General features: G+C 35.3%; 1 protein-coding gene across 1 annotated transcript in view; it reads left to right on the top strand.

The window, feature by feature from the left end:
• The window catches only part of map7d3 (MAP7 domain containing 3), a 44,024-nt gene that overhangs the window by 8,406 nt on the left and 20,365 nt on the right, over positions 1–15,253 (top strand). The window contains 5 exon segments of the mRNA XM_015381956.1: positions 9,964–10,065; positions 10,370–10,450; positions 10,711–10,874; positions 13,019–13,130; positions 13,977–14,060. Of these exon segments, the coding sequence (XP_015237442.1) occupies positions 9,964–10,065; positions 10,370–10,450; positions 10,711–10,874; positions 13,019–13,130; positions 13,977–14,060 (543 nt within the window).

Genomic DNA, 15,253 nt, shown 5'->3' with positions numbered 1-15,253 from the left:
AACTGCTGTCATGAATTCTCTTCAGATGATGTCTTAAATACAAAATAAATTCTTTCACATTCAGGAAAATAATTTAATATCTATGTATTTTGGTAAGCATACTGTTATCCTTTTGTGTCGGGGTTGGACAAAACATTGTGGACTTAAAGTTTTAAATACCGCAAGGTCCTCCCTTTCATTTAGTTGTTACGCTTCCTTGGCACAAAGCAATTTAGCTGCAGGGAGTGAAGCCACCAAAAAGCCACAGAAAAGTAATCATACCAGCTGGTCTAACTTGATTTTTAGTCCTATTATTTCCCTCATTACTTGATGGAGGCTTGTACAATATCCTTATAAATGTTGCTATAATGGACTTGTTATAATGCGGACTGGCCTGTTTCATGTTTAGTTTTTCCTTTTTTGTGCAGCCTGTCAAGCTTAGCAGCAAGGTCATCATTAGCCCTGCCTGGTGGTCTCCTACTTTAAGCAATTATTGCCCTAATAGTTCACTTTTCTTTTTTCCAGTTTCTATTAACCAAAATTCTAAAAATGCAAACAATTGATCATTCCTTTACTATCCGTGCTACTTTATTGCAAGATGAAGGGAGTTAAGATGCATTACATTACTAAATCATATGTGAGTATCGGGCAAATTACCTTCTGCAGGCCTGAGTTTAATTCAATACATTTTAAACCGACGTCCCTCTGCTTAGAAAAAAAAAAAAAATGCATGTCATGATTTGCATAGAAACCAGCCCTCAGCAGGCTTAATAACCAGAATGTGCTCGAGATCTTTTAAAGTGTTTTCTAAGTTTGTCTCATCATCAGTGGTGATGTATGTTAATGTGTGCAAATCTCCATAGTGATAGCATGCTGAGAGGGAGCTCTTTTGTTGGCTTTTTTTTTATTTCTTTGAGCACACCTGGCTCTTCTCTGCCTCTTTAGGTTAGTAACAAAGCTTTTTGTTTATCAAGGTCAGTTGACATCCTTGGAGAGCCTTGAACATTTAAATCTAAGATGTTTCTGATATAACTTAACACAAACTGAAATTGTCAGCAGTTCTAAAGTAAAATCATGAAATTATAAGTTTTTATTTATAAACTGATGTTTTTACATAGACTGGTATTATGCTTAGATACTCTCCACAGTTGGATTGAACAGCTGCTACCTCAATTCCTTCCTGTCAGCTTTTACTTCCCTCTATGAGCCAGTTTTACTGAACTTTAAAGTCTAACAACAAAAAGTGGTGGTGTTAATTATTATAACTCTTATTTTGAATATTTTGCAGTTGCTTTTGGCAGCATATTTAAAGTCAAAATGTCCGAAATATGCATTCATAACTTAAATATAGAGGACAAATTTTATTATGGGACACTTCTTATGTTAAGTCAATAACTCTTCTGTCCTTCTATTTATTTATGATTTATCCTGGTTATGAATCCAAATTTGCCTTCATATGGGCCTTTGAGTGTTCTGAGCCTTTGACTGCTCAGAGTATTACTTAGCAACTGTTACCCTGCAGCGCTCTGCCTTTCTGTCCCCATGAGAATATTAGATTGTATTGTGTAAGTTGTCATTTCAGAAGCTGTGCTTTTATTTTTTGCTTATATACATTCATTTGTACAGTAATTAGGTATGTTTAATCAGTCGGAGTCTTATGGCAGCAGATGCTCACACTGGTCATAGGTGACATGGTCCCAAATACTTAATGTCACAGGTATGATATAAATCCATGAGATAAAGAGAAAAAACACAGAACAGACATTTATAGAAACAGATTCTGTTACCTAATATTTACCAGTACTATTGCCATCAGATTTTCAAATATTGTGCAGGACAATAGTCCAGACCAAATCAGTAATCAAATATTAATTGTTCTCTCACAATTGGAGCAGAAGAGGTAGAATGTGGGAGTAGAAGTGACTATTACCCAGAGGTAATTAGTATTGACTTGCATTTAATTTTGTTGCAAAAAACAACTAACAAGCTGAGCTGTTCTTGTTATTTACTGTCTGTTTAGCCTGCTGTAGGTTTTGATGGGCAATTGGATATATTCCATCTGTCGTCACAATTTGTTTGCACTTTTCAAACCTAGAGAAATTACCTTTGAAATTTGTTTTTAACACTTTTTAACATAAAGCTAATTATTGTTGAATTATTTAACCTACCAGAATTTGCATTATATGATTTCATGACTTCCTTTACTACAATTAAAATGTTATTCTATAGTAGAGATAAAATTATTAAATGCATGTTAAAAATGCTTCACTCAACTCCTGGTCATTCAGATATCATTACCATGGTTTAAATATCCTAAAATAAAATACCCAAATGTTAATTAGTAGGATTTTAACATATGTAAATTATGCATGCACTTATGGGAGACTCCCTCCAATAGGCTACAAAATCTACTGGCATACATCAGGTAGCAACTATTGCATTTCAACCATGCCTTTGATAAGTTGTGGATTTTGATGAATAACTGTAAGATAAAAGCAGCAAAGAGTTGTCTTGACCTGAAAGCTCTGCAGTCAGAGCAAAGACAGCAGAGAGGAAACTTGCTCAGTTTTCCGACAGCTAATGTTTAATGCATGCGCAAAGCTGCCAATGATTGCGCCCTGGATTACAAAGCAGTATATAATAGAACTGGGTATTTTAGCCAAAGTCCTGAATCGATTCCATTTGATCCATACAGTTCTAAATCGATTAATTTCGATTCGATCTGTTTTTACAATAATGAAAGTGGTTCAACTGTGTTTAAATAAAACACTCATGTATTTAATTTTTTCCTGTCATATTAAACACAAAGTGCAAACTTGTAAATCAGACAGTTAAAACTGTCTCAAAAGTGCAAACTTCTTTGTGAAAAGTGAAAAAGTGAAGCTTCACTCGGGCGAGCAGATGTGACAGGGGGGACACAGCAGACATGCATGAGCTGCATTATCTCCACTGCACAAACGATATGTGCAGCATTGTCTGGAACAACTACAGGATGTTTGCTGGTCACCCCCCTTTTGTAAATGTCTTCAGTCAACCTATTGACTATATTTGTAGCTGTCTGTCTTAAAGTAATCTTGAGTGCAATTTTCCTGCTCATTTGAATGTGAACAACACGCGGGTCACTATAAAATGAATCGATCTCATTCCCTAGACATCGATTTTGCAAAAATGTAAAGGAATCTATTCAAAATTGATTAAATCGATTTTTTTACCCAGCCCTAGTACATAAATATGTCAATATAGTGTTTTTTATCTATATAATTACCAGATTGCCACACAGTCTAAATAACTTATTCACCTCCTAACCAGCTTGCCTCTGATTTAGAGTTGCAGCTTACGTTTATTTTGATTATCAGATAATCTGCTTATTAATATTTTTCGATTAATTATTGGATAGCAGAAGCTTCCTTAAAAGATTTTATACAGAATTTTAACCAGGTGCAGCTAGAAATATGTAACTTGATGTCTTATTAATAGAGCATATTGATAGACAATGGTTTTTAATCCTGAGAGCAAAATATATTTTTTACAATTTTGGTGGTGAAGTAGGTTGCCTTTTCAGCAAATGACATGTTGAGAGTCTCTGTATACCAGTTAATGATAAATTGATTACCTAATTAGTTGATTATTTCATTATTCAAATTTAATCCAACTTAATTGTTTCAGCTTTACAATGATTTCTTTTCTTTAATAAAATTAGGTGTATGAAGTGTGAATTTAGGCAATGTATAAAAATTCATGCCTTATTAAGTTTTTCATAGTTTGGACTAAATGGCGATCATCTGTATTGTGCTTCTTTTATGCAGGGTTTGGCTTTCCTCTCCTTGCTTAGTCACTGGAAGGGAGTTTATTTCCATGCAGGCAGGCGGATATACGTATCATGTTACTCTGTAGTGTGAGAAATCATGATCACTGCATGTGGTGTATGCAGGATGATTTGGTTACCACAGAACAATAAAGATTGAAAGAAAAACGTATGTTGTAAAACATTTCTTTAATTCTCTTGTGGTTATCTTGGTATTTAACTGCATCTGCACATTAAGTTTCACTTCTTGTTTGGTATCCATTTTGAAGGCACAATACTCTTTTAGTTTAGACAATGGATGAGTTATTTTGCAGAAGTACAGTTAAATGGAAAATAAGAAAACCTAGGGAATTTATTTTGTTCTAAGCATAATCATTACTGCCATAAATAGTTGTTTTCTGTCTTTGCAGGGATGCAAGTTTTATGTCTTTAAAACTAGACCTAACAATATAAAAGCACTTTCCAGATTGCTGTCCATGTGTGCAATTTGCCAGCATTCATAGAAGTTGTAGATTTGAATTTTATTTTTAATAAACAATAGATGGTAAAATTAAGCTTTGAATACAGTTTGTCAACAGTATTTAGTTTAGTAAGTTGACTTTCCTTGACTTTTTATTTCCTCAATATGTTCAAACTTGCTGTATAATTTGCACCTTTACACATATTTGTGGTATTTACATACTATTTAAAAAGACTTCTGTTTTTTTTGGTCCCTTTGTAGTAGAGATAAACTGATATTTTTGGCCGACATTAGCATTATGTGCATACAGCAGGTTTGGAAGTTTCTTCCGGATGCTGTTTTTTCCCAGGATTTTTCCTGTTTCCTCCGGAAGAAATTGGGAAGGTCAGTTTTTTTTTTGTATTTTGGAGAATATTTTGCCTTAAGCAGGCCCAAATTAAGTAATAACTTTGAGGTGGGGTTCAATATCTATAAACCAGGGTGGTGTTGGTGCATGAATAGCAGATGTGGAAAAGGTTTTAAAATTTGAATATTGTTTCCGAATGCTACGTAGCAAGAATAAACTGAACTACTGAACTGTATTTTGCTGCTATATTGCTGCTGTTGTGTATGTGTAAATACAGTGTTTTAACACAGTTCATACTTTGCAAGTTTTGTGACCAATAGTTATTCAGTCATCCAGATTTTTTATTAAATACCCTTAATAAATTATATAAATTCTTAATTTGTGTCTATTATCATACAGACTTCTCCTTATGTAGCCCGGTGGATATAGTGAGTTGACTTTTCAATTGAACTATCCTGGTTCTCCTAAATATGATCTATTACCAGGACTTTACCTGGAATTTTTTCCAGTTTCTTCCACTTATCTGAAAGAAACTCAACCCTGGCATTCAGCATTCATGCCCTGAGACCTTATAGAGTGCATGCATTGCTACTCCCATACATTTGCTATGTATTATTAATGCTTGTTTAATTCGAGAATTGCATAACATTTATCATTTAGTCATTTTTACTATGGAGGAAGGAAATGCAATTTTGGCTCAAAAATCCACCCAAAAATATTGGCAGCATATATCGGGGATCGGTTAAACTGATGTCAAGGTATTGACAACTGGTCTACAAAAAAACTGTATCAGTCAATCTCTACTTTAGAGTCTTGTGTAACTGGTAATCAACTTTAAAGGAGATGGTATCTTGCAAAATTTTTAATACTGAGTAAAACATTTACAAAGACATCACATTCCAAACTAGAAATTTGAGGAAGAAACTCTTCAGTGCATGTTCAGTCTGTCATTACATTTACACTTTGGTACCTACACTTGTGTCCTTGGTTAAAGTTTGTTTTCCGCAATAGTAACAAGGTTATCTTTTTAGAAGGACATCCCTTTTGATAAATGTTCAAAACATCAAATTATTAAAGGAGGCACATTTTAAGTAGGTTTTAGATCTGGCACAGGTTAAATTTTTACTTTTTTTTTTGTTTTGTTTTTTGTTTTTTAAATAGATCGCAGGTGTAGAAGATGCATTAGTGACACTTTTATTCATGTTTTTTAATTCATTGTCAGACTGCTGTTTATGGAGTTTTGTTCAACTAATAACTGCATTCAGTTAGGTTTAAAAAAATATGACCAAAAGGTATATCACAATATATTTCCTCATTTTAAAAATTACGATATAATTCCAATGTTAGTACAAACACATTCTCAGAAAGACAAGGCAAGAATGCAAACAAAAGATGCCTATACAAACTTGTGACAATTGTGCCATGTTTAGAAAACTCCTTCTATGTAACATTTAAAAAATATATTTTCTTTAAAAAATATAAAACTACATCAAACAAGGAATGTCACTCAGGGAAAAAGGCTGTGATTATAGACTACATATTGAAGTAATTGTAAGTTAAATTATATATCAGTATACAGTATATTGATATTGAATTGTTGCCTAACCCTACAGTACATCAGGGTTTCCGCGGATCATCAAAAATAATTAAAACTTATTAAATAATTATTTTTTAAATAAAGGCCTGAATTGGCATTAAAATTGATTAAATATGATTATTTTGGCATTTAAAATGCTTTATTTAGAAAAAAAAATGTTATAAAAACAATTTATTAAACGATATATATATTTGCAAATATGCAAATATATTGCAATATATTATATCTCGATATATTTGCATATTTGCGTGGAACTGCTTCCAGCTGATTGTCAAGCCATATGTTCAGAAAAGAAGCTCAAGGCGGAGAAAAAGCTGTTGAATGGGTGAAATGCTAATTTCAACAAAAGTGGCTGGAAATCGAGGAATTGCAGCCTGCCGACAGTAAAGATGAAGGAATTTGCTGTGTATATATGAGAGTCATGGGTAGTTGTTGCATTAAAATTATTTCTAAGAGCATTAAAAGAGCGTTAAAAAGTATTAAATTAGAGTTGCTCAGTCCCGTGTAAACCCTGTACATACATCCACGTATTTCAGTACACAAAGAACAAAGAAGATTTTGATATGGTTGATTCGCTTCTTCTATTTGTTTTATTTACAAGTGATTGCCAGGGTCTCATCTCAATTTATAGCCACATAAAATTTGCAGACAGCTCTGTTATTGTTTTACTCTTTAGCAGTAAGTCTAAAAATGGCCTATTTCTAAGTGCGGTCTTGAAATGATGCAAAGCTTTGTTTCTAAAAATTGGTATAGAGACAAAAGAAATGTGCCAAGAATCTGGAGAATACATCGATCTCTTTAGAAACTATCTCTAATCAAACTGTTGAACTGGTGCAACAGAATAATTACCTTGACATTGTTATTGATAAAAATAATTACATCTGAGCCACAGGTTGAGTCATTGGCCAGAAGGTCACACAAGCATGGGCACTTTTCTCAAAAGTTTTTTCATATCAGTTTTGTTTAATGTGTTTGTTTTATTAAATTTTCTTTGCTGGCAAGAGTCACTTTCACTTAAAAACAAGAAATCTGCAGGGTATTTTCAACCTCTGCAGTAATAGAAAAGACTGTATATCTCTAAATGAACTCTGTCACTTTACAACACCAGATCTATAACAGAGGTTAAAACCATCCCGCTGTGGCCATCCTTTAAGGGGAGATAACTCCCTTCTACCTACAGGAAGGAGGTACAGGATGCCACACAGTAGAAAGAGCACACCAATAATAAAAAATAAAAAAAACACACATTTTTCAGCTGCTGTCAGTTGAATGAACTAGATTTTTTATTTTAACGTTGCCCTTATGCTTGTGTTTATGTGACTGCTGTCTGGCCAACAAATTACTCTTCTGGGATGATAAAGGTTACCTTTGACCTTTTATATTGGTTTTGGAGTGAGTGAAACCTTTCTGGATCGGTTTTAAAGTGTCAGTCAATACTGTGAGTACCATAGAAGTGCTAGTCATTTTGCTCTTCGTCAGCAGTTCCATAGTGCTGAATAGACGTCAACGAGAGGAAAAGGAGCTCTTGATTGATTCCAGGCCTCATGAAAAAATAATCGCATTCTCTCCATTTCCTTGCCTTGTGACCTTTGGGTTTTAGTGAAGCAATAGAAATGTGTCCCATATTTACTGGATCTGTTTGGTTGAAATATTCTGGAGTTCTTTTGATCTAGGATTCACATAATGTCAGTGGCATAGAATTAACTAAAATCACTTGAAGTAGGGCCGGAAATTCAAAAATACTGTAATTTAATTTTATTTGTTTTTCAAAAGAGATTAGTTTTAATTTCTATTAAGGTAGTCGTTTTATAATCATAATTTGGGTTATGTTTCAGCCATTTTCCATGTTTATCTACTGCTGTTTGTTCATTTATGAGCGTGTTTGGCATCTAAGACGAAGCTCTGACTTGATGGGCCTTTTTGTAATTGCTGCAGTAAAGAAAGCATCTTGATGAATATCCTATATAGCCACTGAGTTATATCGAGATATTATATTTCGCCCATATAGCTCAGTGCTTGGCTATGTCCAAGCATTCACTTCTTTTCATTTGAGCTAAGAGACCAAGCCAAGCTTCTGGGAAAACACAATTCCCCTTTCACCAAATGTTATCCCTTCCTCTATAGTCAGAGAATTTGCTGTTCTTCTGGCAACTGTTAAACCCAAACTAATCCATCAGATGGCCAGATGAAGAAGAACCAATTGTTGCTGCAGGAAAATCCCCGCCACTGCTCTAGAGTCCAGAGGATGCTGCATCCAAACTTTGCATAGTGATGCTTGTTTTGGAATGCATGTTTTCACTTAATTAATCTAAATTGTATGGATTTTATCCATCAACTGATTGATAAGGGGCCATTAAAAAAATCATTAGGGCATACATATCTATTAGAATATGCTGAATCAAAAAAAAAATGTGCATTGTACATCATTATATTTCAACAATTTATTAAATACTCTAAATACACTGAATAAAAAAACGAAACTTTTCTTGTACATTATTAGATTAGACATATTAAGAAGATATACTAAAACAGGAGCCTGGGTTACTGAATATAAAAAGATAAATAGAATATGTGAAAAGCTATCATTAAAAGAAGATATGTCGCACTGGTTTTTCAGTGGTGTGGGCTGTAATTGTGATGTAGCTCTCACTTTATGCTGCCTTTAAACGACTGAGTGCTGATGTTTATAAGAAGGACCACATAAATTGCATTCTGCAACCTTCTCGCATTAAACACTGTAAATAATTTGTGACTGAACTCTTGATGGATTCATCTTTTTCTGCCTTTTATGCCTCCACTCCAGCATTGCTTCAAATACCAGCAAGCCTCTGCTTAACATACAGAGACATACACCTAAAATAGCTTGAAAATCTAATCTGATTTTTTTTTTTCATATCAAATTTGATTATTCATTTTTTTTCTTCTTCAAAATGTTCTTTCATTTCAATCATCTCCTCTAGGAGTTGATCTTAATTTAAAGGGCCACAGAATTCATGATTGTTTCACACTTGGCAATGTAATCATACCAAATGTTTGCACCTAGTAGAACTAAACATTGAGCTTGTTTATCAGTTATTAGCAGACCTCAAAAAAAGTAAACTAATGTCAGTTTGTGCTATGGAAGCCAAAGGAATGCATTGGGGCAAAAAAACTTTTTTCTTTTCTAAAAAAGTAATCTTAACAGAGAATATGAATAATTAAAATTGATTAATCACTCTTCCCAAAGTAGAAAAAATACTTATAAATTGTGGATTAATAACCCATTAATGAATCGTAAGTCAGTTATTGTTTACATGTCTATCTCGCATACAGCTGCTCGGCCGTGAACTCCCTCCTGCTCTGTTCTTGAGCAAATCTGAAGGCCACATGAAGTTTTGAGGTCTGTAGTGATTGACTTAGAAGAAAGTGGGCAACATGCTCATTAACATCCGCTGCCTTTGCACTTTATTTATGTAGCTTAGTCGCTTCCCCTTGATTATTTTACCACCGAGCTTTTACAGTGGGATATTTACAAGTGTTGCAGAGGTGGCATCCTATTATAGTACCACATTGAATTCCCTTAGCTCTAGAGAGTAACGTCTTCTTTCACAAATGCTAATAGAAATGGTGTCCATGCCTAGGTTTTTTATGTGACACGCCTGCAGTCATGGAATTGATCGATTTGCCCAATTTTCATGATTTGGATGGGTGAATGAATACCATGGAACTAAAGTCGATTATTATGGTTTATATGTAGTTGATTTTTATAGAACATGCATGTGTTTGTCTCCTTACAGCTGCGGCTGCACAGGCACAAGCTGAGGAGCGACGTAGCTTAGCAGGGAACAGTCCGGGACCTGCAACCAACTCACCATCTAAACCTCAGGGCTGTAAGCCAGGTATACGACACCATACACATTGACACAGATGCTCAAGGCTCTTACAGCTTTACCTTTCATATTGTTAACCATTGAAACACGATCCACCTCCGCCATCCTCCTGGTGTGGCTTAAAGGAGGTCAGTCATCATCTTATTACTGTAACAGTTGCCAAAGCTCATTAATGACAGTCACATGGACACATCTGCTAGCATGATACAAAGCCTTCCATACACTCTGCTTCTGCATAATCCACCTGCAAGTTGTACGAGTTTCTGCGCATGCTTTTAGATTTTAAACCCGATTCATACCTGCATGTTTTTAGTAATTGACGGTGCAGCACTTAGAGTAGACGACCGGCTGCGAGTGGCAAAAGAGAGGCGGGAAGAGGCTGAAAGACAGCAAGGTAAGAAACGGCATTGGTTTGTAGGAAGTTACATTTAAAATACTTTTTTTTTTTTTAAACACTTAGGTAAAACTTTTCTTTTGTTCATTATGTTATACACTCTAGATGGTGTTTTGCTGTTAGTTCGAGCTTTAAGACAAAAACAAGCCCAATATGCCTTCTGGTTTTTCTGTATAGAGATTATACCACACACATACATAGAGGACAATAGATAGTCTCTCATATTCAGGGACACACTTTGACAATCCTTATGTTGTCAGCATTACGGGAGTCCCAGATCATGGAGCGTGAGCGCAAAGCTAAGCTGCAAGTAGAACGGCAGATGGAGGAACGGCAGAAAAAGGTTGAGGAGCAGCGAAGAAAGGAGGAGCAGAAACGATTGGCAGTGGAGGAGAAGAGGAAGCAGAAGCTGGAAGAGGAAAAGGTAAAATGTCAAGGATTGTTTTATTATATAGATTTTCTTATAAAGTCATTTTAAAACTATAAGATCTTGGAGTATTTGTTCTACATATAGTGGATTGATAGTGCCAGTGAAGGACATCTTAATATTTGTATCCTACTACTTCTATCTAGAAGCCAGTCAGAAGATGACTAGACTTTTCACAATAAACAATAAATCAGTTCATCACAAATTTGAATGACCTCAGTAATTTATGTTTACACACTCGTTTATCTTGTGTCTCCCTCTCTTCCTACTGTAGAGTCTGGATGGCTAAAGGTTTCACCCTGCTTTATTAGTCTCCATTCACCCTTATCATTTCCTTAGCATAGCGAGTGTAGCATGAGAGCCTCGTGACTGAGGCTCAGCAAGCCAGAGAAAAAAACATTTGCCTCTTTTGAAAAACAGAATTGGAATTGAAAGCTGCTATGTGAGAGCTTTTTTGTATTCAAACAGAATTAGAATATTAACAACTTCTGGGACAATTATAATCCAGAAAAAAGTTTTATTGCTGCAGGCCTAACAATGACAAGCACAACGCCAGTGCCATGAGTATAACAGCATAATTTTAACCAGGGCTGGAAATGAATTGCGTTAGCAATTAGCAGAAGCACTGGTCACGTACCATTTATCAAGACTAAGAGACAATTTGTTAAAGTGGCGGTCGTATGTTTACATTGGCTTTGCTGCCAAAAGAAAGGAAAGAAAAACTTCCAGCAAGCATGCAGATCCTATGCATGCAAGTAGAAGTAAGCACTTTCCTAGCAGAGGGTACAGTACAGTCATGGAAAAGCTGAAACACTGGAGTAACATATTTACATATTTATATTTAGTGCAAAGGAAAATTGAAATAAAATGTACAATTGGTTGAAAATGATTGTAATTTTGATTTTTGTTTAAATCCTTTAGCTCTTATTTTATCTTTATTAGACTCATCTAAAAATGCAATCAGTAAAGATTGTCATTGTAAAAGTTACCCAAAATTAAGCTTTGTCTTGCAGTTCAAAACATATATATATATATAACATTATGCAATAATATCTATATTAATTAACTGTGTTATCATCACTTGAATGCAGCATAGGTCAATGTTAAGGTTGTTTTCACAACCTAAAAATTCATTCAACATAACCTTTAGGTATCTTTCTTTTTCCTTTTCTCCCTCTACTCCAATGCAATGATCCATGCTTTGATGCGCATAGCCGAGAGGAAGGTCCCTTTCGGCGAAGCAAAGTGATTTGAAAATAAAATGTGAACTTTATGTAACAATTTCAAGTAGTCAGTAATAGATTACCTGCACTCAAACTAAATAGATCAATCCGATGTTACCAAATTTGACTTAAAGACAGTAAGCAGAGCAACACACAGTGGATTCGGCTGTGTATGAATTAAATGTAGGGAGGGTTCTATTTTAATGCAACACTTTCAAAGAGTAAGGAAAAAAAACATTACGCTAAAATGTATATTTACCTTCTGCCTTAATGTAGGACGAAAACAGTGAAAGCTTCACAAATGTGTGACTCTCTTAACAGAGGTGAGCCTCTCTTCTCCCTGACTGCAGGGATGGTTTCCTGCTGAGGCTGACTGCCTCTCAGGGCTTAGGATGATTGAGGGGCTCACAGCAGTCCCAGCTGCTCGCTGAGGATGATCAACTCAGTGATCTGTGTTTTCACATTGTCACCACAATCTCCAAAAAGATGGTAGATTTGTCGCTTTCTAGAGAAGTCTGAAAAGTTGCTAAATATAGCATCCAAATTGCTAAGTTGGTACCATGTCGGATTGTAATCTATATTTTTCCTCTTAGTATCACTATGGACAGAAGCCAGCCTTGTAGACAGGAAGTAGCTGGAGTTTTTATTTTGTTTTTTTCTTTTCAAAAAAAAAAAAAAGAAAACTTCTTAGGTTTCATTATATCGCAATTAATTTACAAACCTGATTCTGGTTAGGGTACATCTGCAAATGTAGGCTATGTATATATAGCTCCTATTCATTACATCGTTTTAACATATATTTAAAAAAAATAAATAAATCAACTTCAGTTTGAAGGTGTGGCAACTTTTCTTAAGCTTTGGCGGTGCGCCACAATCAATTACATGAAGTGGAAACCCTGATGTCTTGTCATTCTTCAGGAGCACTATGAGGCAGTCATGAGGCGAACACTAGAACGCAGCCAGCGTGTTGAGCAGAGACAGAAGAGGTGGTCTTGGGGAGGACTGTCTGCAGACCAAGATGGAAGAGCAGGTAAAGGATTGAGTTTTCAGTTGTTGTTTTTTTAATGCATGATAAACTCTAAGAACAACACATGAAGGTCATCAAGTAGGTTGACATTTCAACAGAAGTTAGTAGTTAGCACATCCTTTAGGAATGTTGCACAGTCAAAATGGAAGTGTTTTTTTTCACTATGTGATTTGGTGCCTTTAAAAGTCTATTCTCTGTTGAACATATTCCAAATTCTGTTGTTATAACTAACCAACTTCAGTGTATTTCTGTGGGATTTATTGAAAGAAGCATAAGCATAAAAGGGAAGTGAAAGGAAGACATATGAATCTCTTCAAAGTTTGATAAGATCTATATACCACTCCCTTTACTCTGATACCTCTAAATTCAATCCGGTGCAGCCACATTGCCCTCATACCATAGTTATTTCTAAATGGTGAACCTGTGTCTAATTTAACCTCAGTATGAAAGAAGCTGTTGTATGAGCGCCATAGACGTTTTTCAGAGAAAGCTAGTGAGTAGACAGTTCATAGGTCAGTTATGTGATGCTTTTTGATGATCTATCACAAACATTTCCCAAGACATGCGTTGATTGTTTTGGTTATAATGAGGAAATATTAAACTGGTATGGCTAGTTTGGATGTTGAAGCTCTATTTCTTTAGTACATTTAATAAACTTAAAGCACCTTTTTTGTTAACCAGTATTAGTATGAATTAACCATATTAACAAAGACATTTACAAAGTCCATCAATATCCTCTTCTATCACTTTGTATAGGTGTCATGTACAATATGCCATTCTGTTTATCATTTGAAGGATGTGTCCCTTCCTCATGATTTGCTCCTGTCTGAGAGTTTTGTTTTCCCACAGGAGATTCTGACACCACCATCTCTTCTCCAGTAGCTATAGTTGTCTCCTCTCCCTCGCCAGAAAAGCCACCAAGGAGTGGACAAGGTTTTGTTTGTCAATTTGTTTACCTTTGCACAGCATGGACTGTTAGTGGCATCGCAATTGGCTTGGTTGCCGTCTGTTCTTTCAGCAAGCACGTGTCCCATCTATTCCTTCCATGCATTCTAACTGGCACCTTTTCACTAACATTTTTTTTTCCTCTGGTATATTTTCCTGATGGCTTCATAAGTCTTAATAGCTTCACATGTGGCTCTCTCACCCTCACTGTTGAGTATATTTGTGCAGAATAATGGAGTTATTTCTGTTTCTGTAACTTTTATTCAGAAAATGGCATCTCTATCTAGGCTGTCGGCCTGACGTTGGCGTGGTTTAGCTGCTAGAGTAATGCTGCAGTAGAAAAAAAGCTGCATTTAAAAGAAAAATGACTATTTTCCTCATTCATTGCATAAAGAAACATGAATGGTAAGGACCTAATATCATATGAAGTATCAAAATGGGAAATTAGCATATCCACCCTCTTCAGATTCAATGCTAAACATTATGAATTAGTCAACCTGCACTGCTAACGCTTTAAGGCCTTAATCAAAATCATATTATAGTGAGTCCTTGGTGAATAAAAGAAACAGCAGGTAGTTATATATTACAGAAGTAGAGCTGTGCTCTTTAAATAGTTTTGGAAGGAATTGCTTGGACTCCAAAAGGCACCGCTGATTCAGGGTGTCTACCATAGTTATATCTTAAAACAATGTGGGAAAGTTTCTATACTTTTTTCTGTAATTTCAGTGAAAAAAAAGTCTTATATAGTCTGATTACAAATGGTTTTAATGTCTTGTTTTTCTGATATTGTTAATGATTATGGCTTACAGATAATAAAACGCCTAAATTTTTTTTCTGAAAATCTGAATAATGTGAATTCGTAAATATTGATAAATCGGCTTGTTAACTCAAAGCAGCTGCAAAATTTTAGCTTGTTAATGACTTCTTAGCCCTGATCAGTAGAACACACAATCATGGGGAGAACTGCTGAGGTGACGCATGTCCAGGGGACGGTCGTTGACATCCTCTAGAAGGAGAATGAGCTAGAAAAAGGGTTTGATAAAGAAGCTGGTTGTTTAGGGTGCTGTATATTCATAGAAAGTAGAGTTGAAGAAAACGGTTTGATAGGTAAAGCAGCAGCAAGCTTCTCATTTGAAGATATGGCTGGGACTTATAATGGATTTGACTCATCAGGAATCGCT

The sequence above is a fragment of the Cyprinodon variegatus genome, unplaced genomic scaffold, assembly GCF_000732505.1.
Source record: "Cyprinodon variegatus isolate N-32 unplaced genomic scaffold, C_variegatus-1.0 Scaffold245, whole genome shotgun sequence".
Classification (NCBI taxonomy): domain Eukaryota; kingdom Metazoa; phylum Chordata; class Actinopteri; order Cyprinodontiformes; family Cyprinodontidae; genus Cyprinodon; species Cyprinodon variegatus.
Note: the sequence above shows the minus strand (reverse complement) of the source record. Positions and strands in the feature narration are given on the sequence as shown.